The 25,876-nt window shown below is 46.6% G+C and overlaps 1 protein-coding gene across 7 annotated transcripts in view; it reads left to right on the top strand.

Moving 5' to 3' along the window:
• Positions 1–25,876, top strand: part of LOC101680985 (protein FAM169B) — an 87,233-nt gene that overhangs the window by 18,497 nt on the left and 42,860 nt on the right. For all 7 annotated transcript variants that reach the window (XM_045070511.1, XM_045070508.1, XM_013060105.2 and 4 more), the window contains 2 exons: positions 741–871; positions 4,604–4,703. In XM_045070511.1, the coding sequence (XP_044926446.1) occupies positions 741–871; positions 4,604–4,703 (231 nt within the window). The remainder of the gene's footprint in view (positions 1–740; positions 872–4,603; positions 4,704–25,876) is intronic.

Genomic DNA, 25,876 nt, shown 5'->3' with positions numbered 1-25,876 from the left:
GTGGTTTGGGTGTATGCAACGAAGTTTCTGTAGCATTCTAAGGTGGGGGTCAGGTGCAGTGCAGCTTCCTTTTTTTTTTTAAAGATTTATTTATTTGTTTGACAGAGAGAGACCCAGCGAGAGAGGGAACACAAGCAGGGGGAGTGGGAGAGGGAGAAGCAGGCTTCCCACCAAACAGGGAGCCTGATGGGGGACTCGATCCCAGGACCCTGGGATCATGACCTGAGCCGAAGGCAGCTGCCTAAGGACTGAGCCACCCCAGACTCCCCCAGGTGGAATTTCCTATCTCCCCCGTGTCCCTGCCAACCCTGCCATTGGGAATGTCTTCTATTTTCTTTTAGCACCTGATACGGAACTATTTTTTCATTAAAAGAAAAATTGAGGAAACAGGGTAGCTGGGTAGCTCCATGGGTGAAGTGTCTGCCTTCAGCTCAAGTTATGATCCCAGAGAACTGGGGAGACCCACATGGGGCTACCTTCTCGGCAGGGGAGTCTGCTTCTCCCTCTCTCTCTACCCCCCCTCCCCGGGCTCGTCTCTCACTCACACTCTCTCTCTTTTCCCAAATAAATAGTTAAAATCTTTTAAAAAATTTTAAAAAAATAGGGGAACATAATTTTTATGGCAAATGTTACTTGTGTGCTTACAAAAAAAAAAAAAAATCTTCGAGAAATAAGGGACCTCCCCTTTAACAAAAGAATAAAACTAATGTCATTTCTTACTGTCTTTTTTCTCCTGGCAGGTGTTTACCCTGTGGATATTTTGGAAGATGACCCTGAAAGGCATCGGGAAGCAGCCCTGGCTTACTATGCTACGCTTAGGGAAGGGATGCAGCCCTCAGAAGAGCTTTTCTCTCTTCCCACAGGGGAGCAGGTACGTGTGATCGTAAAATCTAACTTACTAGAGAGTAGAATGTTAGTACTAAAGAGAGTATTACAGATTTAAAAACAACAACAACTTCTGGAGTGAATACTAGAATAATTCTACTTTGAGAAGCAGAGGAATTCTAGAATGGGATTCTGGAGTCTTGAGGATAAGTCCGGTTATGCAAGACAGTGAACAAAATAGCCTGCTGTGAATCCCACACCTATCGCTTACTAGCTATGTGAGCTTGAGCAAGTGTCTTAACTTTTCTGGTTTTGATGTTCTCATATCTAAAATTAGGACAATAAAAATCTTTAAAAAGAAAAGGGGGCTCCTGGGTGATCAGTCAGTTAAGCATCTGCCTTCAGCTCAGGTCATGATGCCGGGGTCCTGGGATCGAGCCCTGCATCAGGCTCCCTGCTCGGCGGGAAGCCGGCTTCTCCCTCTCCCACTCCCCTTGCTTGTGTTCCCTCTCTTGCAGTGTCTCTCTCTGTCAAGTAAATAAATAAAATCTTAAAAAAAAAAAATTGGGGGCGCCTGGGTGGCTCAGTGGGTTAAGCCTCTGCCTTCAGCTCAGGTCATGATCTCAGGGTTCTGGGATCGAGTCCCGCATCGGGCTCTCTGCTCAGCAGGGAGCCTGCTTCCTCCTCTCTCTCTCTCTCTGCCTGCCTCTCTGCCTACTTGTGATCTCTGTCTGTCAAATAAATAAATAAATAAAATCTTTAAAAAAAAAAATTGGGACAATAACAGAGCTTACTGGGGTGCCTGGGTGGCTTCCTCGGTAGAGCATCAGACTGTTGATCTCAGGGTCCTGTGTTCAAGCCCCACATTGGGCGTGGAGCCTATTTGGAAAACAAAAACAAAAGCAAAAAAAACAAAAAAAACAAAAAAAACACCAACCCTTTCCCCTGCTGGAACTTACCTTGAATTGTCCTTAAGGAGGACTAAATGAGACACTGTTTATGTAATGCCTGGTTGGGCCTCAGTTTCCCCATGTGTCAAATGAGGGGCTTGGTTGCTCTTTGGTCTCTGTGGTTTGGCTCAGCTTTAAAATTCAGTTATATTAAAATTTCAAACTATTTAAAATAGTTCTATTTAAAATTTAGTTATATCCATATGATTTTAGGCACTGAAAAGATAGACTTTTGGGTTAGGGCTGGGAGAGAACAGAGAAAAATGAAAACCTTTTGTTCGTTAGGATGGAGGGACTGTGGGTAAAAATTTTAAATTGCGTTACTGTGAAGAACATTTTTTCCCATGCAGTAAGTAAAAAAAAAAAAAAAAAAAAAAAAAAAAAAAAAGAAAAGAAATATGAATCTTGGGCTGTACCTCAGTCTGTAACACTTCTTGCAGATTTAAGTCCGATCTGTTCCAAGAGACAAGATTTTCTTGGTTATACGTAGACTTTGCTCGTACCTACTGATACCATTGTCGTGTATCCAGCACTGCAGAGTTTTAGTTCACTGTACTGAAGCTGTTCCAGAGTTCATTAGAACAGTGGCTTGTGCAGCTTACACAGTTGTGGCTTTCTTGAGATCTTGGAGATCATGCTAGTTCAAGATCAAGGGCTACAAGAATCCCCTGGGTGATTCTGCAGGGCTGAGCTGCGGACCGACGTCCCTGCCCGCACACGCTTTCAGCGCCCCCTAGTGGCAGTTAAGCCGAAAACGGAAGCCAGCTCTCCATTGGGGTTAGGATTGCTAATTCTCTGGGGAGACACTGGCTGTGGGCTGCAGGGTGGGCTGGAGTGTGGGGAGGGCAACCTGAGAAGCGGGTGAAATCTGAAAGCTAGCTCTGGAAGGCTCTACGAAGCAGTTTCAGTCCTCAGCTTTCATTTCACCCTTCCTTACGAGATTTCATCACATAAACCTATTATCTGAGTCTGTGCAAAGAGTGAATAATTTTAGTGTGATTAGCAAAAACATAATAAAATAAGACAGCTTTTAAAATTAAGTTGTTTTTATGTGATAGAAATGCTGAAAGGACTTTATAACTATCTGCTTCTCCCCCCCCTTAGAAAAAAATAAATTTTCATGAGAAGATTTTCAATTGTTTTTCTACCATTTTAACAGTTACTTAAGAAATGGTAGGCATTCCCTATCACTTAGCAGTTGAAACAGTCTCATTTGGGGTGGTATCAGACTTCCTCATGGCTTTTAGCAAATTTAGTTTTTCTCTTGGAGTCCAGAGAAATTTTTCCAAACGGAGAGAAAGATGAGAAAATGATTTGAGGATACATCATGCCACATTGCTCTGGTTCTCCGGAAAGTCTCAGTTAACTGTTTCCAGTCTTGAAACTGCCCTATCACATTTAAAATACAATAAAAAAAATACAATACAGTAATACTTATTGATTTTTCTGGTAATAAGCCGGTGTATGCTCATTGTATAATATTTGGGAACTATCTTCAGAGACAGAGAAAATGAAAAAAACATCACAATTGATGCTGTGAACATTTTGATATGTTTCCATTTGACTTTTATTTCTGCATATACTTTTTAAACATTTAGGTCACTCTCAGAATACACTCTCAGGTATAATAAATGTGATGCCGATATAATGGAAATAAATTCCATGTCGATATAATGCTTTGTACATTTTTTTTTAAAGGATTTTATTTTTTAGGAATCTCTGTACCCAACATGGGGCTCGAACTCACAACCCCGAGATTTAGTGTTCCATGCTGCCCCCACCGCTGAGCCAGCGAGGCACTCCTGTGCGTATTTTTAATGGCCTCTAATAGCCCCCTCGTGGGACAGCCAGCTCGGGGAGGCTCCTGGCAGGGGATTTGAAGACAGGGAGCCACCCAGCTGTTTGCGGCTCTCAGAATTTGTTAGGAAACATTTCTCTCAAACCACGGAGGCCTGCTATAAACTTATATAGGCGACCTGCCCGCCTAGCTCAGCTGACACATGCTCTTTTCATTTTCTTCTGCTCTCCTCCGTTTTCCAAACAGACTTGGCAATGGAACGTGTTGACCTTTTGCTTTGGAGCCGGGAACATTACGTCTGATGGCCACAGAGAGGCTACCAGCCCTGGGTAGCCTGGGAGGGTCCCAGTGTTGGAGGCCCCGAGACGCTGCTTGGTGTTGCCCTTGTTCAGAAGCAAACAGGCACCAGCACTGTTCTGTCTCTCACAGCAGAGGTTCTCTGCCCTTGGGCTGCCTCAAAGTCAGAGCCGAGCCTGCAGGGCCCAGAAGGGATAAGGGTTTGCTGAGACTCCTTGCCGAGATCCGAGGCTGTGCAGCCGGCAGCTTGAGAGGCGGCGGGGGTGGACACAGGCTTGTTCGGGCTTTTTCTGTGGAGTGGCCCCAGGAGGAACGTTGAGGCTGGCATGGCAGGTAGAAGCCTGAGGTGGGGGTGTGGTCACCAGCTTTTGTGGGCGGAGGCCTGAAGGGGACCAGGGTGGGGAAGGCATTGGGGCCCGAAGCATTTGGAAGGGAGAGGCGGGAGGGTATCCAGTGAGTGGGTGTTTAATCAGTACTGGGTTGGATGGACAGGAGGCACGGGGAGGGCGGGCTGGTGGGAGCCGGAGGAAGGGCCTTTGTCACATCCCACTTGTGTTTAGCTCAGAGTGGGGTAAGGTTTCCATTTTTACCTTGCTTCCATCCTGTCAAATTAACCTCTGTGCAACAGTGTTCTTTCAGTGAATACGGTGCTAATTAATTGGTAAGTAATTTCCCGTGCCCTTACTTTGATGACAGAACAAAATGGCGATTTCATTATTTTTTTTTTTTTTAGGTTAAACTTAAAGCCTCGTCTGTTTGCTTTTGCACTGTGCACCGTGACGAACCTCAACATAAAATATTAGTCTTGGTTAATCCCCAGGACACGAAGACAGGTTGGTAGTTACTAATGGATTTAAAACACGGGGATTCTGGGGCGCCCGGGGGGCTCAGTGGGTTAAATTTGGCTCAGATCATGGTCTCAGGGTCCTGGGATCGAGCCCCGCATCGGGCTCTCTGCTCAGCGGGGAGCCTGCTTCCTCCTCTCTCTCGCCTGCCTCTCTGCCTACTTGTGATCTCTGCCTATCAGATAAATAAATAAAATCTTACAAAAACAAAACCAAACACGGGGATTCTGATTTTATCGTTTACAACTGGCGGGAGGAACTATGTCGGAAATGGGGGCTGAACTCTGAGGCCGGACCTAGAGGAGTATCAAAGCCCGAGGGCTGTGTTCTCGGCGTTTCGACCGCTGACAGCTGGCGCGTTATTCGTGTTTACCGAGCTCACGTGGATTTTTGTATTGACGCTGGACTCCCTCTCAGCCACGATGACTGTATTCCGAGCTGCTTTGGAGGGAAGCCCTTGCTGGTCTCCTTAATAACATGCAGGGGTGCATGCACAGGGTGGCGCCCGTTTGTGCGACTGTCTCACCGCCCTGGGCCTTGGGAGGCGTCTGATGGTCTAGTGAGTTGCCCGGGGCCATGCAGCCGGGGCCTGGGAGGGAATTTTTGCCAGGTGATGGTCAGGTGAGGTTGTATTTCTGGTGGGGAAGTTTATGGAATCTGTAACTCATTTATTCTTCCTCCGCATCATGAAGAGGCCATTGGTGACTGGTTTCAGCTCCTTGGAGTGAGTGCTGAGTGGGTATGAGTCAGGGAGCTGGGGGAGGCAGGGAGCTGGGGCTGTGGGCTGTTGGGCAGCCGGAGGTGGGGAGGAGGGGTTAGAGGTCTTTTGCTAGAGTTTGCAAAGGGAGCTTCTCCTGGCTTTCCTGCTCCCCAAGAGACAGACCTTTGCCTTTAACCCTTGCGTGCCTGTCTGGGCTTTGTGCTCAGAGGACGGCCTGCCTGAGTGGTGTCGCAAAGCCCAAGGTGACATCCTCGATGGGATAACGTTATTCAGCACAAAAGACTGTTGTTCATGCTTCTTTTCTTGTTAATCTGCAGACGCAAGTGCGCTCAGCTAGCTGTCTGGGAGTTTTTGAACGTTGGCAAAGCCTCTTCATTGCTCCGAGGCTGAGGGTCGGCTGAGCTGTGTGTGAGAGCTTCTGGGTTGAGGTTTGGGACCCCTTTCTGTCCTCCAAAGCCAGCCTGCCATGAACAAGGGAGGCTGTGAAAACCCCAGGCCTGCGCCTTTGCTTTGAATTTGGGACTCCCCCACCGGGTTAGTGAAAGTGACAAGATGTGCCCACAGGCACTCCTCGGCGAACAGATTGTCAAAAAACTCAAAATATCATTTGTCGATTCTAAGAAAATGTCCAAATAGCAGCAGCAGCCCCCCCCCTTTTTTCTGGCATTTAACAACATCCTGGTTGTAGGTCTTTAATGATCATTTGCATAATGTAAACCTATGACTGACTCCTAAATCTGTTTTCTATTTATACTGTACTTAATTTTTTGGTTGTTTTCAAGAATGCATTGTAATAAATATTCATAAGGTCCGAGCAATCTCACTTCGGACCTTTCCTTATATATCATAGTGCTCGAAACAATGTTTTTAAATGTCTTCCCACTGGCTGGGGCTCTATGGCGCTTGCTGAAATTTTGCACGAGTTCCAAACACCGTACAGGTATAATCCATACCTCACGCTCTTCAATCTAGTATTGAGAAGCCAACGCAACTGCATAAATGCAATTCCCGTAGCTTGAAGCAAACGGACTCGAAGCAGCTGATGGTATCCCTAGACTCTCTTTCAGTCTATCCCTAGACCCTATCCAGTGACCTGTTTGCCACTTCCCTGCTGGGCTCTGTGGTGACCGTTGGTTCTATGGTCCCTGGTTCCTTTGTAATTCTGTTGGAAGGGTTATGTCTGGGAAGACCCGGGGTATGTATGCGTGTGGGTGTGGTTAGACGGATCTCACGCTGTTTGATGAGCCCTGTCCGTGCATGCATTAACTATGGAGAAGTTGGTTGAAGCCATCACAGCCATTTGGGACAAGCCCACAAGCAAAGGAAAATCACCCCGGAGTTCTGAATTCCTGGGCGGGGGGTGGTGGGAGGCAAGCAGTTAATACTCATGACCCGCTCTTGTTAGGATGTAAGTAATAAGTCTCTAGCTCCCCCGTTGAAGAAACTGGGAAGGCATGTTCCAGAAAGGTGGTTTGGGAAGCACATTCCTTCGTCCCCATGGGGTTCAGTCTGGACTGTTTCTCGGTCAGAGGCTGGTCTGTCACCAAGGCTGCTGAGGACCCCCCACATTGTTTAGCTACCTCTGTATCTCTCAAGGGCCTTTTCTTTCATTTCTTTCCCCTTGTTTTGTTATTCCTCCTATTTTTAAATTATTAACTGATGTCAGCTGTTTACAGAGAGAAAAAAAATGACTCCTTATCAAAAAAAACTGTGGTCTTTTTCCTATTTCCTGCATTAAATCAAAACTGCTGACCCTCGCATGCCAGAGTCCCATCAGCTGATGGCCTTTTGCCTTTCTCGTTTCCTGCAATTTGCAGAATAGAATCGGATGAACCTGGGTGGTGGTGTCAGAGACGACGAACTTGGTGTCCTGGCTCTGCCACCTGACAGGGGACTCAGAGGTGTGATTTGGTCCGAGCCAATTTTGTCATTTGCAAAATGGGACATCCTGCTTGTAGGGTGCTTGGGGGAATGAAGTCCTGTGTGATAATCTGGACCTCGCCCCGCCATGGCCCCGGGCAGAGAGCAGGCATGACCCTAGCAGAATTCTTCCATCGTGGCGTGCCTCTGCTTGCTTTTCCTTCATCTTCCGGTGTTGTGTGATAGAAGTCTGGGATTTTAGTGTGTGAGGCCTTCTTGTCCACTGCGGGCCAAACGTTGGCCACTGAATTCCCTCCCTGGTGAATTCTGCTTGCATACCTTATGGATAGGAAGGCAGTACCACGATAGGCCGGGTTAGTCTGTTTTTGAACAACCCTAACTGTAAAAGAGTTGTTCCTTCTACTGATCCCAGACTGCCTCATTGGATGAGGCATGCAAGGTCATGCAGTCCATCCACAAACAACCAATGATCAAGGAGGCTGTGTCTCTACACAGAGAAAGGCACTGATGGTAGTTCTCATCCTCAGAAAGCACAGTGAGCCCCGGCACAGAAGGGGGGCTGCTGGAAATCAGACGTGACCTGGGATTGCATTGATGGAAGGATGAACCCCCAGTGCAATTAGAGCTCCGTTCTCTTTGGTGCCGGTCAGGCCCCCCAGGAAGCCAACTGGCTCTTCTCCGTGGAGAAGACCCGGGTGATGAGAGGGCTTGAAGACCATTTGAACAAGGTTTGCGAAACCCAGGGCTGTTTGGCTTTGGAGGAGGGATGCGGGGTTCCGGAGGCTTACCATCAAAGGGCTGTTTCGATCATTAGATTCAGTATTTTCCAAGATGATTTTCTGTGGTGCAACTGAATTCCAGAAGGAGAAAAAGGATGGGTGATCTTTGGAGTTTCAGTTCAATCCTAAATGTATCAAGGAAAAAGTTTTCCTTTCCCACGAACGTGCCTTTGATGCTTCTCTAACCCTTGTTCATCTTAAAAACAAAGGCAAAAAAGAAAATAGGTCTCCCAGCTGAGAGCCCATAGGTAGAATTGAAAGAGTTGTCTAAGATTTATTTTTGTTACAGCCAATGATGCCTCCTTTGTGGTAGGGCTTAGGTTGGTGTATGATTCTGTCGGAATGAGGAAGGTGCTGTCTGGGGACCGCTGGCTTCTAGTCTGGGATGGCTTGTTTTATTCTAGGACAGCTCTGGTAGAACATTCTTAAGGAGTCCAAACTGATATGCCCATATGTCTCCTCCCTGGTATGGTGCCACCCCCTGGGGCCATCCCAGCCTTTAGGTATGACTCCTCCCCAGGCTTGGGCCAACTGCTGAGGCTGTCACACATTTCTCATTCTTCCACTGTTCCTCCCATCACGTGGGCTCCAGAGCTCATTTAATCCTGGATTCTTCCTTCACTCAGATCTGGGCTTCTCCCAGAACATGGCATCCAGGATCCACGTCATGGGTGCTGCTGTGGAAAGAGCCTGAGTTTTTGGAGTCAGTTAGACTGGACTTCAAGTCCTCTGTGCCTGGTGAGAGAGGTGGCCCTGGGTTCAGTTACTGAGCATCTCTGAGCATCAGTTTCCTGTCTTTTTACTCAGTGGTCTGGCCCAGCAGCAAGGCATCACCAGGAAGCCTATTAGAAATGCAGGAGCTGGGGGCGCCTGGGTGGCTCAGTGGGTTAAAGCCTCTGCCTTCAGCTCAGATCTTGATCCCAGGGTCCTGGGATGGAGCCCTGCATCGGGCTCTCTGCTCAGCGGGGAGCCTGCTTCCTCCTCTCTCTGCCTGCCTCTCTGCCTACTTGTGATCTCTGTCTGTCAAATAAATAAATAAAATCTTAAAAAAAAAAAAAAAAGAAATGCAAGAGTTTGGGTCCCACTCAGACCTGCTGAGTTAGAATCTATACTTTAACAAGATCCCCAAGTAACTGGTACACATTATTACCACCTAAGAAATGCTTGCTCAGGAGCAGCAAGACACGCATGGTGGCGGAGAGCTTTTCCCATTCTCCTCGGACGTTCTTCTGCCAACTTAGCCTTAGTGTGCCTTGGTATTTCGGTAGAATCAACCCAAGGTTGACTCGTGTCCAGCTTACTATTAGCTCATTACTGTGCATGTCTGGTTTCTGGGCTTTTTATTTTTTCTATTTTTTATTTTTTTAAAAAATTTTATTTATTTGACAGAGAGAGACGTATCGAGAGAGGGAACACAAAGGGGCAGTGGGGTGTTGGGGGCAGGGAGAGGGAGAAGGAGGCAGCCTGATATGGGGCTCGATCCCAGACCCTGGGATCACGACCTGAGCCGAAGGCAGATGTTTAGTGACTGAGCCCCCCAGGCAACACCCCCACCCCACCTTTTTTTTTTTTTTTTTTTTAAGATTTTATTTAGCTTCTGGGCTTTTTAAACACAAACTCATTATTAAGACCTGGCCCCATCCTCCCAAATTTGTGGAGTTGATGTTTTAAACTTTCAGTAAAGACTACTTTTATTCCCATTATATATATAAACAGATTTATTACGACATAATTCCCATACTGTACAATTACCCATTGAAAGCATACGGTTCGACGGTGGTTAGTATATTCACAGAGCCGCACATTTGTCACCACGTGTCCTTCTCACTACCCCTAAAGGAAACCCACCTGCCTCCCCTGTGTACCACTTCCTTCTGCCCACCTCTCTTCCTCCTCAGGCAATCCATTCTGTTTCTGTGAATTTGCCTATTCTGGAGATTGTGTATGAATGGAATCCTGCATTTGTTATGTCTGATTTCCTTCACTTAGCATGATGTTTTCAAGGGTCTTCCTGTTACAGATGTTTGAGTACTTGATTTATTTTTATGGCTCCGAACTATTCCATTGTATAGATATACTGCCTTTGGCTCTCTATTCATCAGTTGATGGGCCTTTGGGTCATTTCTGCCTTTTGGCTCTTATGAATGAGACTACTGTGGAAATTCATGTGCAAGGTTTTGGGTGGGTAGATGTGCCTCTCTCTTTTCTAGTTGGTGTTTTTATTTCCTTCAGAAAGTGCAGCTGCTGGATGACATGACAGTTTTATTTTAAATTTCGTGAGGACCCCCCCAGACCTGTTTTCCACAGTGGCTGCCCCAATGTATGTTCCCACCAGTTGGGCGCGAGTGTTCCTTTTCTCCACATCCTCACCAGTAGCTGATGTTTCTTGTCTTTTTGCTACTAGCCATTCTAACAGATGAGGAGGTGATGTCTCATTATTTTGGTCTGCAGTGCCCTGATGGTTGGTGAACACTTGTCATGTACCTGTTGGCCGTGTGTGTGTCTTCTTTGGAAAAATGTCTATTCATGTTATGTGTGTTCTGAGACTCCGTTTCCAATGGGTGCAGGAGGTGTTTTCCCACAAAACACCAACTAATTCTCCTCATACCAGCTGGGTGTTACACCATTCAACTCACTTCTGACACTATCCACCCATTCAGAACTGAGTTGAATGGTGTAATTTAGTTGTAATGGTGAATGGGGTTACACCATTCAATTCAATTCTGATGCTATCTTCCCACAGGTAGATGGGACAGGGTAGAGGTAGATGTGCCCTTAGAAGCATAAAAGTTTAAAATTTTTATTACGCTCAGTTCATCTATGTTTGGTTGCCTATGCTTTTGGTGTCCTATCTAAGAAAACTTTGCTTGTTGGAAGAGTAAGTCTTTCTGTCCAGTTAGATGAACTCTTCCTTGCATCAGATCCCATGGGGTAAGGGTTTAGTCCTACAAGACTTTCCCACCCCCTTCAGACACCAGTTGCAAGCCCAGATTGCTCCTTTGACTTCTGACCAACTGGCTACAAATGGGAGGTTCCCACAACCTTCTCTTTGAACTTCAGATCCCAATTGAACAACTAGGTTGTTAGCTGTGCTTCAGAAGTCAGAGTTTCCCACTTCTTTAGTTTGATTTGTTTGCTAAGGAAGCTCACAGAACTCGGAGAAACATTTGACGTACTACGTTACTGGCTTATATCAAGGGATACAACTCAGAACAGCCAGATGGAAGAATTGTGTAGGGCAGCGTATGGAGAGAGGGCGAGGGGCTCCTCATTTGCACCAGCTGGAGGCTCTCTGAACCCTCTCCTTCATGGTATGGATATGAGAGATTAAATCATTGGCCACTGGCAGTTGATTCAACCTCTAGCCCCCTCTTCTCAGAGGTCAAGGTGATGGGACTGAAAGTCCCCAGGACAAATCACATGTTTGGTTCTCCTGACAACCAGCCTCTATCCTTAGGAGCTTCAAAAGTCGTCTTGTTAACATAACAACAGACACTTCTGTCCCTTAAGAAATTACAATAGTTTTAGGAGCTCTGCCAGAAACTGGGGATGAAGATCAACTATGTATATAAATTGTAAGTTACGGTATCACATGGATCCTCTGCCCATTTTGTAATCAGATTGTTTGTTTGTTTGTTTGTTTTTGCTGTGGAATTGTAGGAGTTCTTTATATATTTTGAATGCTAACCCTTGATCACCTACATGATTTGCAAATGTTTTCTCCTATTTGGTGGGTTGCCTTTTCATTTTGCTGATGGTTTTCTTTGCTGTGCAGAGGCTTTTCAGTATGATGTAGTCTCACTTGTTTATTTTGCTTTTGTTGCCTTTGCTTTTGGTGTCAGATCCAAAAAAGTCATTGCCAAGACCAATGTCAAGGAGTCATTGTGGTTTTTAAAAAATTTTATTTATTTTATGTTTATTTTTATTTTTTAGAGTCACGGTGGTTTTGATTTGCATTTCCCTGATGACTAGTGATGTTGAACATCTTTTCAAGTGTTTACTGAACATTTTTATATCTTCTCTGGAGAACTATCTATTCAGACTCTTGCCTGTTTTTGCTTTTTTTTAAGATTTTATTTATTTATTTGACAGTGAGAGAGACACAGTGAGAGAGGGAACACAAGCAGGGGGAGTGGGTGAGGAAGCAGGCTTCCCTCTGAGCAGGGAGCTCGATGCGGGGCTCGATCCCAGGACCTTGGGATCATGACCTGAGACACCCAGGGGCCCCTCTTTGCTTCTTTTTACTTTGGATTATTTGTGTTCTTGTTTTTGGGTTGTAGGAGTTCTTTATGTATTCTGGATATAAGATCCTTCCTATATATATGATTTGCAAAAATTTTCTCCTGTTCTGTGGGTTGTCTTCTTACTTTCTTGATAGTGTCCTTAGAAGCACAAAAGTTTAAAATTTTTATTAAGCTCAGTTTATCTGTGTTTGGTGGCTTGTACTTTTGGTGTTATATCTAAGAAAACTTTGCTTGTTAGAAGAGTAAGTCCCTCTATCCAGTTAGATGAACTCCTCCTTCTGGCCATTTAGTTAATGTCATTTAACCTTCAGAAGGTGTGCGTTCTTTTTTTTGGAATTTTAGGTTTATTTATTTATTTTATTTTTGAGTAATCTCTGCACCCCACATGGGGCTCGAAATCATGATCCTGAGATCAAGAATCTTGTGCTCCACTGCCTGAGCCGGCCAGGTGCCCCTGAAGGTGTGCATTCTTTATTTCTAAATCCAAGAAATTGTTTTTAAATGCTGGTTTTTATTTTATTTCATTTTTTTAAGTAGGCTTCACACCCAGTGTAGAACCCCTTGTAGGGCTTGAACTCAAAATCTTGAGATCAAGACAGGAGTTGAGATCAAGAGTCAGCGGCTTAACGACTGAGCCATCCAGGCACTCCCGAAATGCTTTTTTTTTTTTTTTTTAATTCATGCAGTTATTACACACATAAGCCATTATTTAACATACATCTCTCATTCATCCACAAGGAGATTTAAGGAGCTTTTATGAAATGCATGTCTGAAATTAAGAATGGCAGGAAATCTGGCCAGTGAAATTAAGATTACTTATGTTTAATTATTTTCCTAACGCTAGCCTGGAACGCTTGTCAGAAGAGGGAGTGAGGCCAGTGTGTCTTCTTTGGTCCTGGTGAATTCCTGCTGATTTTAAATCCTGTCTTCCTTTTCCTGGGGTCATTACGGACCATCTTTTATCATTCACTCTAGACTGTCCTCAGGAGGAGATGTTCAGGGAACCAGGCATTGGTTCCAAGATCTACATCTTCCCCTGACACACTAGGATAAGCACTAGTTCATTCTGGGGTTCTCTGGCCTCCCATGCTCCCTGAGATTAAGGGTTACAGCCCTAGGATCACATTTGTAGGATTTTTTTGGCCCCTGGGACATCAGTTCACTGTGTCTAGAGACTTGAGCTTCTCTGAAAGCAGCCAATGCAGCCCTCTTGCCTTTCCACTATTTCCAGTTACCAAACAGCCTTGCTCCTCATTTCAAGACCCTCCACCTTCCCAGTGAAGCTGTGATCATTAATGCATCTGGCTAGGGTGCATTCCTCCCTCCGCGTTCTCGCCTCGGACTCGAGCCAGCCTCCCCAGGCTGCGCACTCTATTTTCCCAGCCTGCCTAGACTTACTCAGTGCTCCAGCCTTTCCCCTGTGATCTCAAAGGATTGTGCCCGGCCTGGGGACCTGTCCTTGGTTATGAGGGGCCGCCCATCCTCTATACTTAACTCTTTTAACCTCTGACCCCTTCTGTTGGAAGGTCTTTCTGCAAGGTTCTGGGCCACATGTATCATTTTCCTAGACGATCCCTACTTGTTTTCCTTGTTAGGAAACTTGCCAGATTTTTTTATCCCCAGCACATTTCTGACAAGTATCTGTTCAGCGTTTTTGTGTGTGTGTGTGTGTGTGTTTGTTTATTTGTTTTTCATATGAAACCTAGTGGTCAGATGATCAGAGGGGATGACGAAGAATGTCCAGAGGCTAATGAAAAATGGCAATTTAGGGGCACCTGGGTGGCTCGGTGGGTTAAAGCCTCTGCCTTCAGCTCAGATCATGATCTCAGGGTCCTGGGATCAAGTCCTGAATCAGGGTCTCTGCTCAGCAGGGAGCCTGCTTCCTCCTCTCTCTCTCTCTGCCTGCCTCTCTGCCTACTTGTGATCTCTCTCTGTCAAATAAATAAAGTCTTAAAAAAATTATAATTTATAATTAAGCCAAATGAAGGAGAACTAATGCCACAGTGCTACAGAAGTTTCCAGAATAAAGGGCCATTTGGGTCTTGCTGGGTGTAGGGAGGGGCCAACCTTAGTTCTTGGTAGGGAAGTGGCGATCTGGTCAAAATAGGGGGCAGGAATTGTCCACTATCTATTTCCTGGGACCTCTGGTTCTCTCCCCGGGCATTTGAGCTCACCGGTGGTCACATGATGATCACAGAGGCTTTTCCTCTGCCAGGGCTGGGGCTTCTGGACCTGAAGGAGTGCCTGCAGAGGCACAGGGGACCTGGAAGGTGCCCCCCCCAACCAACTCCCAGCATCTCTCCATGTTGGAGGGTCTGGCCATGACTCAGATCAGTTCCTTCTTTGAATATTTTGAAGTTTCCTTTCACAGAACCTTCTCCTTACGTTCCCAGCCCTTGGCTTCAGGGAGGCCATGCTGAGGGCAGGGAAAGCGAGGCCGGGTGATGCTCTGGAGGACAGGGGGCTTCTGGGGCTTGAGACATGGGTCCTGTTTGGATCTTCAGCCCTGAGCAGAATGTACCATGCATGACCACATGGGAGGAGAAGCCAATAGATCCTCTGGAGGTGCTTAGCGTCCAGGGGAGGGATGCTGAGGCCTTGCCTGGCGGGCAGGGCCCGGGTTGGAGAAACAGTGGGGATCACAGGATTGGGGGTGGATGGCAGGCGCGGAGACGAAGGGCCGGAAGTAGCTTGGATTGCAGCTGGGCTTGGTGGTGCTGTCAACAGTGCTAGGTGATTTGGAAGGAAAAATCTGCGGTGAGGATAAGTTGAGCTCAGTCCGAAGGGTCTGTGGGACCTCAGATTGGAAGGAGGGTTCTGGGTGGAGCCCTGTGCCCTGGGTGCACCGTCAGGGTGGGACCCATCACTTTTGAGTTGGTCCTCGGTCATGTCTCTGGTCATGTTCATGTCTCTGGTCATTTCCTGTGGCTGATCTTCTTAGGTGGACGGTCAGTTCTATGAGCAGAGAGTGCTCTTCCCAGAGGGTGTTGGCTAAATTCTCATCGGTCCCTGTGCAGGGCAGACAGACGTGAGCCGGGGAGGCGGCGAGGCTGACAAACAGAAAGCAGGATCCTTCCGGAGAAGGCGGTGGGGGGAGCGACTGTTTGCTGTCTTTACCACATGTTGACTTCTCTGATTAGAACATCTCTCCCCCTAGCTTGCTTGGATCCAGGACGTTTTGTGACCAAGCATAACACTCATCCTTCAAATTGCTGCTAATTTATTTACAGTTTTTGGTGATTGCATGTCATGTGCACCCTGAGAAAAACAAGCAGGGAATCAAAAAATGATGATTTTTTCCTGGAAAAGCATGCCCATGCTAGGCCTTCAGTGACAGCAAGAGCCAAGGCAAACATTCAAAGGAAACTGGAAACGGTGCGGAGCCCGCCTTCCCGGTGGCTGTCATAGGTCTGGTGGGATTGCGACACGCTGGGCCCGAGTCCAGGCCGACTTGGGGCTGCCTTCGGGTCAGGTGGGTGCTGGGTCGGGGGTGAGGGGTTGGGGATGGCAGTTGTCCCCCTGAGCTGCCCAGGGGTCTTCAGAATTGGGGAACCCTGCCGGGGACGCTCCTCACTTTTGAGCGTGCTATCCAGACTTTGGGGGGCGGGGCAAGGATGGAAGGTCTGAAGGTGGCAGTAGAAGGGTTCCGGGAACTTCTGACACCCAGAAGGGGAACCACTAGGGCAGCTCCTTGTCCTGAGTGTGTCTTAAAGTGAGAGGCCTGGCTTCCTGGCAGGGGGCATGGATGGGGCTTAAACACAGCTCTGCTTAGCAGGACGGGCCTGTCAATCTGACCCAATGAAATGGGGGCTTCTGGATGTGCGGTAAGAAGCAAGCTACTATGGGGGTTGGATGGAGGCAAGGCTTGCAGGCCTGGCGAAATCTGATTTTCAGCACGAGAAGTAATTGCACTTTTTCTGCTTTGAAGCATGAGGACCCCACACATTCACGAATCCTAGTGTCCAGGAACCACCTGGTTATTTGACACTCCACTGGGGTAGCTTCCCATGATCGTGTGGACATTGGAGCTTGGTGTTTTTTTTTTTCTCTAAAGGTTTTATTTATTTATTTGACACACACACACACACACACAGAGTACAAATAGGGGGAGCAGCAGCGGGAGAGGGAGAAGAAGACTCCCCTCTGAGCAGGGAACCCGACATGGGGCTCCATCCCAGGACCTTGGGATCATGACCTGAGCCAAACAAAGGCAGAGGCTTAACCAACTGAGCCATCCAGGATCGGGGTGTTTGGAGTCTGTGCCTGCCTTTTGGGTAAAGCAAAGATCAACGTCAGCCCAGGACAGGCCCCTTGTCCCCCCTTCCACTCTGGTAGAGACCCACTTAAGTAGGTTTGACAGTTAGGGGGAAAAGAGTTCTGGCCAGGGAGGCAGCTTCAGTTTAGAAACCTGCTCTTTCTTGCTGCGAAGGCGACCCCCCAGGTTCGGGAGGACCTGAGTTCACTTAAGCCAGAGGAGCTCCACGCCTGAAACGGAGGGTTCTGTTTTCCTTGGGCAGCGACGGATGCAGATTGAAAAACTATTCGCAGTGACAGCATCGTGTTTTGGGAACACGTTGGCTATTGTTTGGGATTTTCTTCTTGATTCCCTGTTAATTTATGGCACTTACTGTGAGTTGGATTTCACCGTAGGGGAAAACAGCATCCCGCAAACAAAGACATGTCATTCTTACCAAGGGACTAATGGTATTTGCAAAACAGGGAAGGTCCAAGGAAAATATTTCTAGTGCCAGGGATGGAGCCATTGTCTGGGGCCGGGGGTGCGTCTGGGAGGCATCTGACGGTTTTACCAGTGCACTTTGGGCTGTCTGCACTCTCTCTCTGCCTCCCTTGCCTCGGTCCAGCTTGGTGATTTTAAGATTTCTTTCCTCGATGCGCTAGCTTTGGCGCGGGCTTCTCTCTGCTCCAACACCTTGCAGCCCAGCTGACGTTCAGGGTCCAGGCACCCCTTCTTGTCCCTCTTCCCTGAGTTAAAATCTAGACTCATGAAAACAAAAATTGCTTAAGGCAAGAAAGGCCCGAGAACCACAGGGAAGCCTGTTGCAAACATACCGCAAACCAGATGTTTCTTCCTCCGTGGCAGAGAGGCGCCCGAGTTCACGGGGCATCTGGGGAAGTGTTTTCCTTTAAGGAAGACATCTGTATGGAAACGGTCGCCCGAGTAATGCGATGTGACAGTTGCTATGTCAACTTGCGTATTTTTCCCCTCCCCTTAAATTATTGACCTGCTCACTCAATGTTGCATAAAAGTCATGCAATGCCTTGGAATGTGTTTATGTGCTGTCCTCTGCCAGAACTTTTCAGCGTTTTTTTTTATTCCCCCCTACGTGTATTTTGCTTTTGAGAAAATGGCCTGTCACTTTGGTTTAACTGTGCTCTTTTTTTTTTTTTTTGGTCCAACTACATATTTCTTCGATTTGTAACGAGGCAATCAACTGCAGTTAAGACTCCAGGGGAGCCCTCAAGGTGGGGTGAGGGGTGGGCAGCAGGGGACTTAAAGGCCTTTCGGTTGTGATCGAACACGTATGGACGAGGGACCAGTACGTGAACTTGAAGTTAGTGTGAGGAGGTGAGATATATTTTGTGTCAACCCTTTGGTTCCCAGGATGCTACGGGGACAGGGACCTTCTCTGTGGCCCTGCTCAGCCCCGGGCTGTGTATCCAGCTGCCTCCTGGCTGCCCTGACCTCTCTCTAACAGGCATTTCAAACCTGAAACCTTCATGTCTCCATCTTTTTTGTCTTGCCTTTTGCCTGGTCAAGGCACCTGTGTCTCTCACTCAGGCTCCAGAGCCACCTGCCACCCCAGCCTCCCCTGACTCCCCGGCCTTCCTCTTTTCTGCCTTAGACCAGTCCGATTCCCAGGGAATGTGTACTCTCCCCCTGGCAATCCTGGCAGAGACCTTAACCCACTGAGCCACCCAGGCGCCACCCCCCCTGCCTTTTTTTAAACTTCAAAATAACTACTTCTGGGACGCTTGGGTGGCTCAGTCATTAAGCGTTTGTCTTCTGCTCAAGTCATGACCCCAGCGTCGTAGAAGTAGAATCGAGTCCCGCATCAGGCTCATTGTTCAGCAGGGAGCCTTCTTCTCCCTCTGCCTGCCTGTGCTCTCTGTCTTTCTCTCACTGACAAATGGATAAATAAAATCTTAAAAACAAACAAACAAACAAACAAACCAAAAAAAACCCCAAAGGGCTAATTCCTCCGACCAGGTCATAATCCAAGTCTTCTTTTTCTAAAACATCACTCTGATTATGTCTCTCATTGGTCAGACCCTTCCAGAGGCTTCCTGTGAAGGTCCTCCCGCAGCCTGGTCCCCACAGCCCCCAGCTGTGAAGCCCCTTCTGGCTCTGGCCCATACTGGCTCTCTCCCCCCGCCCTCCAGAAAGACTGCTGTGGTCCGAAGGTTTGCGTCTCCCCATAAATTCATATGTTGAAATCCAAACCCTGGTGATGGCGTTAGGATGAGGGGTTTGGGGGAGGCGCCCCACCCTCATGAATGGGAATCGTGTCCTTACCCAGGAGACCCCAGAGGCCTCCCCTTCCCCTTCCACCATGCGAGAACCCTGCCTGAGGTTAGCAGCCTGGAACCTGGAGGAGGGAGGGTTCCAGCCAGACGCGGCTCATGCTGGCGTCCCGATCTCAGACTTCCAGAAATGTGAGAACTATGTTTCTGCTGTTGATAAACCTATAAATGTCTATGGTATTTTGTCGTGGCAGCCGAAATGGATGAACATACAGCCCTTGGGAGGGGGTGTGGCTGCTGCTCATGTCTCAGAGGTCATGGTGTGTGTGTGGTCATGGCCTGGTCACCTTTCTTACCCCTGCTGGTGCCAAGTACAGTGCCTGACACTTGTTAGTGCTAAGTAAATGGCAGACCCTGCCCCCTCCTGAAGTGCAAAATGAAATGCTCAGGCATCCATCATGGTAAGGTCTTTCCGTGCTGATCTCTCCTTTCTTGTCACAGTGTCTTGGCTTGTCTCTTCTTCAGCCTTCATTTCTCTCTTTCTGACTCCGTGAGCTTTCATGGGGGTCTGGTCCCCAGCTCTGTCCTCTTGGCTGTCTGTCGATTCCTTCACCTGGAGCACGGGGGCTCTGGAACCAGCAGACCCCATTTGCACCTGGTCCTAGGGCTGCTGTTTGTAGGCACATGACCTTGAGCCAGTTTCCTAGCCCCTCTGAGCCTCACCTGGAACACAAGAATCAGCTGTGGCAAGCAGGAGCTGAGATGCCCGCCCTTGGCATCATGCCAGACATGTGGTGAGGACCTGCACCCGTGTTTGTGGGAAGCATTACTGTTTTAAACCTGCAGCTGTCCCTTCATGTCCCTTTATTTCCTTTGCTGGCGGTGGTGGTCTCCAGAGTAGGGTTCTGGAGTCTTCCCTGACCAGCCTCCTCCCTGCTCCCTGAGCCTTCCAGTCCTTGCCTGGCATGTTGTGTGCCTCACATGTCTGAGGCTCTCTCCCCTACCCCAGTCGGAGTCCCCTTTCCTGCCTCCTTCTTGAGGTCTGCTGCAGGCACCTTCCACCAAGGACTCCTGGCCCCTCGGTGGGGATGCCTGCTTCTTCCTCTCTCAGGTCCTGAGCTGATTTTGTTTGGTTTCTTTCTGCTTCATGTCCTGGGCACTGCCTCCTCCTCTGAGCTGTCAGTGTCTTAAGCCTGAGTCTAAGTTTAATTCCTCGAGTGGGTTTATTATGTCCTTTGCACATCCTAGTGACTCAGCATGTGGGTTCAGTGGGGGAACAGATGCTTCAGAGTTGTGACCTTCGCAGGGTCTGTGTACAACGGGGGTGCCGCCTACTGCTGTCCCCTGTGCTGGTGCGGATGAGGAGGGATGACACCCATAATCACAGGGTGCCTCAGTTGTCCGTCCGACATTGCTAATCCGTCCCAGTGCTCCTTCCTCCTTGCCGACTTGGAATGTGGCCTCAGAATCTTCCTCAGGAAAGCTCCCCTCTGTCATGGCCCATCCTTTGAGGAGACAGGTGACAACCAGCTCTCCTTACCCCATGTTATGGAAACATCATATCAGCCTCCCAGCAATGATTTCTTTGTTTATTGATTCATTATGAAGAGCATGTTTAGATTAAAAAAAGGAGTTGGCTCTTTTTTAATTTATTTAATTTCTTTTCAGTGTAACAGAATTCATTGTTTATGCACCACACCCAGTGCTTCGTGCAATGCATGCCCTCCATAATACCCACCACCAGGCTCACCCAACCTCCCTCCCCCGACCCCTTCAAAACCCTCAGATTGTTTTTCAGAGTCTATAGTATCTCACGGTTCACCTCCCCTTCCAATTTCCCTCAACTCCCTTCTCCTCTCCATCTCCCCATGTCCTCCATGTTATTCCTTATGCTCCACAAATAAGTGAAACCATATGATAATTGACTCTCTCTGCTTGACTTATTTCACTCAGCATAATCTCCTCCAGTCCCGTCCATGTTGATACAAAAGCTGGGTATTCATCCTTTCTGATGGAGGCATAATACTCCATAGTGTATATGGACCACATCTTCCTTATCCATTCGTCCACTGAAGGGCGTCTTGGTTCTTTCCACAGTTTGGTGACTGTGGCCATGGCTGCTATGAACATTGGGGTACAGATGGCCCTTCTTTTCACTACATCTGTATCTTTGGGGTAAATACCCACTAGTGCAATTGCAGGGTCATAGGGAAGCTCTATTTTTAGTTTCTTAAGGAATCTCCACACTGTACTCCAAAGTGACTGCACTAACTTGCATTCCCACCAACAGTGTAAGAGGGTTCCCTTTTCTCCACATCCCCCTCCAACACTTGTTGTTTACTGTCCTACTAATTTTGGCCATTCTAACTGGTGTAAGGTGGTATCTCAATGTGGTTTTAATTTGAATCTCCCTGATCGCTGGTGATGATGAACATTTTTTCATGTGTGTGATAACCATTTGTATGTCTTCATTGGAGAAGTGTCTGTTCATATCTTCTGCCCATTTTTTGATATGATTATCTGTTTTGTGTGTGTTGAGTTTGAGAAGTTCTTCATAGATCCTGGATATTAGCCTTGTGTCTGTACTGTCATTTGCAAATATCTTCACCCATTCTGTGGGTTGCCTCTTTGTTTTGTTGACTGTTTCCTTTGCTGTGCAGAAGCTTTTGATCTTTTTTTTTTTAAAGATTTTATTTATTTATTTGACAGACAGAGATCACAAGTAGGCAGAGAAGTAGGCAGAGAGAGAGGAGGAAGCAGGCTACCCGCTGAGCAGAAAGTCTGATGCGGGGCTCGATCCCAGGACTCTGGGATCATTTCCTGAGCCGAAGGCAGAGGCTTAAACCACTGAGCCACCCAGGCACCCCGAAGCTTTTAATCTTGATGAAGTCCCAAAAGTTCATTTTTGCTTTTGTTTCCTTTGCCTTTGGAGTCATATCTTGAAAGAAGTGGCTGTGGCTGATATCGAAGAGATTACTGCCTCTATTCTCTAGGATTCTGATGGATTCCTGTCTCACGTTGAGGTCTTTCATCCATTTTGAATTTATCTTTGTGTATCGTGTAAGAGAATGGTCAAGTTTCATTCCTCTACATATAGCTGTCCAATTTTCCCAGCACCATTTATGGAAGAGACTGTCTTTTTCCCACTGTATATTTTTTCCTGCTTTGTTGAAGATTATTTGACCATAGAGTTGAGGATCCATATCTGGGTTCTCTACTCTGTTCCACTGGTCTATGTGTCTGTTTTCATGCCAGTACCATGCTGTCTTGGTGAGCACAGCTTTGTAGTAAAGCTTGAAATCAGGCTGTTTTGTTTTTCTTTTCCAACATTTCCTTAGCAATTTGGGGTCTCTTCTGATAGCTCTTTTAAGAATTCTTAGTAGGCAAGATGAAAGGTTTAAAAGTTTTGGGAGGTACCCCGTGGGTTCAAGTATATGTCTTAAGCATGATGGAAGGAGAAAAGAATGGAGAAAAGGATCCATCCAAGGATGCCTTGGAAGGAGAAGGATGCTGTGGTCAGCTTCAGACTCCTTAACAGAAAAAGGAGCTGGCATGAGACGATGTGGTGGGTAGAAACCTATATCCTCTTGAAGGAGGAGGCAGGACCGCAGTAGTCAAGTTGGAGGGGAGAAAGACAGACATTTTTGTGCAAACCAGAACAGAAAGTTTGGAATGGGAGTTCCCAGGAAGAGATGGGAATGTTATGAAGCAAGTTTCCATTGTCTCGCTGACAAAAGCCAACAAATAACAAAGGGCTTTTCATCCTTCTTCCAAACCCCAGTGCACCACTTGAAGCAAGTGGAGGAAGTTTCTGGAAACCACTGACAAGCTTCAGACACGTTAGGAAAAGCAGTTTGAGGAAGTGAGCTCTTTCACCTAACCTGTATAATGACCAGGTGAGAGGATATTCTGGTTTCCACTTGACAGGTAGGGGAATTTAGGCTTGGGGAGGGGGTCAAGGTCACATAATCAGTAGTGGAAGAAGCCGGAATTTGAGCCCAATGTGGTTCTGAAGTCTGTAATCTTTTCCCTACACAGACGGATGGGGCCACATCTAAATGCTTTTTGTCATCTTATTTGCTGGCAGTGAAGTCCGTTAGAGATCATGGAATGCATGATGATTACATTTTTTGAGGTGGTGTTTGTGAAGGGTAAGAGGTCTGTGTTTAGCTTCATTTTTATGTGTGTGGGTGTCCAGTTGTTCCAGCACCGTACGTTGGAAAGACTTTCTTTGTTCCATTGTATTGCCTTTGCTCCTTTGTCAAAAGTCAGTTGACAATATTTACTATATAAAACTGACTATATAAAAGTCAGTTTACTATTTTTTTTATTAATATATAATGTATTATTAGCCCCATGAGTATAGGTCTGTGAATTGCCAGGTTTATACTTCACAGCACTCACCATAGCACATACCTTCCCTAGTGTCCATAACCCAATCACCCTCTCCCTACCCACCTCCCTGTGGTAACCCTCAGTTTGTTTTATGATTACGAGTCTCTTATGGTTTGTTTCCCTCCTGATCCCATCGTGTTTTGTTTATTCCTTTCCTACCCCCCAAACCCTTGACGTTGCCTCTCAACTTCCTCATATCAGGGAGATCATATGATAATTGTCTTTCCCTGATTGACTTATTTCACTCAGCATAATACCCTCTAGTTCCATCCACAACGTTGCAAATGGCAAGATTCATTTCTTTTGATGGCTGCATAGTATTCCATTGTATATATACCACATCTTCTTTATCCATTCATCTGTTGATGGACATCTAGGTTCTTTCCATAGTTTGCTATTGTGAACATTACTGCTATAAACATTTGGGTGCACGTGCCCCTTCAGATCACTACATTTGCATCTTTAGGGTAAATGCTCAGTAGTGTGATTGCTGGGTCATATTTTCAACTTTTTGAGGAACCTCCATGCTGTTTTCCAGAGTGGTTGCACCAGCTTGCATTCCTACCAACAGTGTAGGAGGGTTCCCCTTTCTCTGTATCCTCGCTGGCATCTGTCATTCCCTGACATGTTAATTTTAGCCATTCTTGACTGGGTGTGAGGTGGTATCTCATTGTGGTTTTGATTTGTATTTCCCTGATGCCGAGTGATGTGGAATACTTTTTCATGTGTCTGTTGGTCATCTGGATGTCTTCTTTGCAGAAATGTCTGTTTGTGTCCTCTGCCCATTTCTTGATTGGATTATTTATTCTTTGGGTGATGAGTTTGATAAGTTCTTTATAGATTTTGGATACTAGCCCTTTATCTGATATGTCCTTTGCAAATACCTTCTCCCATTCTGTCTGTTGTCTTTCGGTTTTATTAACTGTTTCCTCTGCTGTGCAAAAGCTTTTGATCTCGATGAAGTCCCAATAGTTCATTTTTGTGGGCTCTTCATTCTGTTCCATTGATCTTTTTGTCTCTTCTTTCACCAAACCACACTGTCTTGATTATTGTAGCTTTATAGTAAGTCTTGAAGTTGGGTAGTGTCATTCCTCCAAATTTGTTCTCTTTCAATCTCATGTTGGCTATCCTGTGTCTTTTGCCTCTCTGTATAAACTTTAGGATCAGTGTGTTGATATCCACAAAATAACTTGTTGGGATTTTGATTGGGATGACATTGAATCCATAGAACCAACTGGAAAGAACTGACATCTTGACAATATTGAGTCATCATATCCATGAACATAGACTATCTCTTTATTTGTTCTTTGACTTTGTTTTTCAGTGTTTTGTGATTTTTCTTGTAGATCTTGTACACATTTTGTTAGATTTATACCAAAGTATTTCATTTTTGGGGGTGCTAATGTGAATAGTGTTGTGTTTTTTAATTTCAAATTCCGCTTGTTCATGACTGGTATATAGGAAAGCAGTTGGCTTTTGTATATTAGCTTTGTATTCTGAAACCTCCTTGTAATCAAAGTTTGCAACTGCATCTTTCCATTGTGTAGACCTCATTCTAGCTATCCCTGTTGTTGTGATGCCCTGAGTGTGACCTTGGACTTGTAGGGCTCTGTACCTCTGCTCACAGGTTACCCTGCTGGTATTGCCCTTGTCTGTCATCTCTGCCTGTTGAAACCTCACCCATTGATCCAGAACCCAAGCTGTCTGAAATCCCTGGGGATGCTTTTCCAGTACCCTTCCACAGAATTGCCTGTCTTCTGGGTCCTGGTGACACATTGGTTCCCATCTCGAGTTTAGCACCTTTCATGTCCCCAGCCTGTACTGGAGCAACTTGATTGTTGTTTGTTCTCTTCCTCTGCAGCTCGCCACCCCCCAGGGGCAAGGATGGGGACTGACTCATCCGCTGCTGGGGTCCTGGGATAGACAGCACTGTTCACACGTTCAGGGACTTGGCCACGGGTAGCTGGATAGAGTTGATCATGCTGAGCTTCAGAGAAGCCGGACCACTGGGACTTAGCCTTAGGCAACCTCACTGTCTTAACTTGTTTGGGAAACCTTGGAGTGTCACAGAGGAGACTCCATCACTGACATTTCTCTGTCATCCACATCGCCTGTCACTCAGCGGGTAGGGAAATTAAATTCACGCAGCGAGGCTGGCTTTTAACTCTTAGTGCCCTGTTGACTGTTGTCACCACTATCACAGCCTTCTGTGAGCATCCAGTCTCTGCTCTGGCCCTAGATGGGAGAGAGCCTAAAGGAGACTGAGCATTTTTTTTTTTTTTTTAAACCACAGATGCGTGGCTTCTACTTTCTAACTCTTGGAACTAGTTGGCTTCAGGGTCTCTGTGGTGCCCTGAGGCTGGCCCTACAGTGCTTGTCAAGAGTCCCCAGAATCTGTCCTTTGTCCTTGATGAGCTGGATACAGCCTCTCTCCCAGGACTCTGCTACCGTTCTCTCCTACTGTTTCCTCTTGACTGGGTATTATGCTTCTCCAATCAAAAGCTGCTGGTTTCCAGAAGGCTGATTCTGGTTTCCTTTTTTTTTTTTTTTTTTTTTCTTTTAAGACTTGTTTTGGAGGACAATTTATTTTAGGCCTGTTAAATTTGATTTAACTTCCCCTTCGCTGTTATATATCCTTACCAGCTTCAGATACATTTT

Source organism: Mustela putorius, unplaced genomic scaffold (genome assembly GCF_011764305.1).
Source record: "Mustela putorius furo isolate JIRA1106 unplaced genomic scaffold, ASM1176430v1.1 tig00003972_pilon_pilon_pilon, whole genome shotgun sequence".
Classification (NCBI taxonomy): domain Eukaryota; kingdom Metazoa; phylum Chordata; class Mammalia; order Carnivora; family Mustelidae; genus Mustela; species Mustela putorius.
Note: the sequence above shows the minus strand (reverse complement) of the source record. Positions and strands in the feature narration are given on the sequence as shown.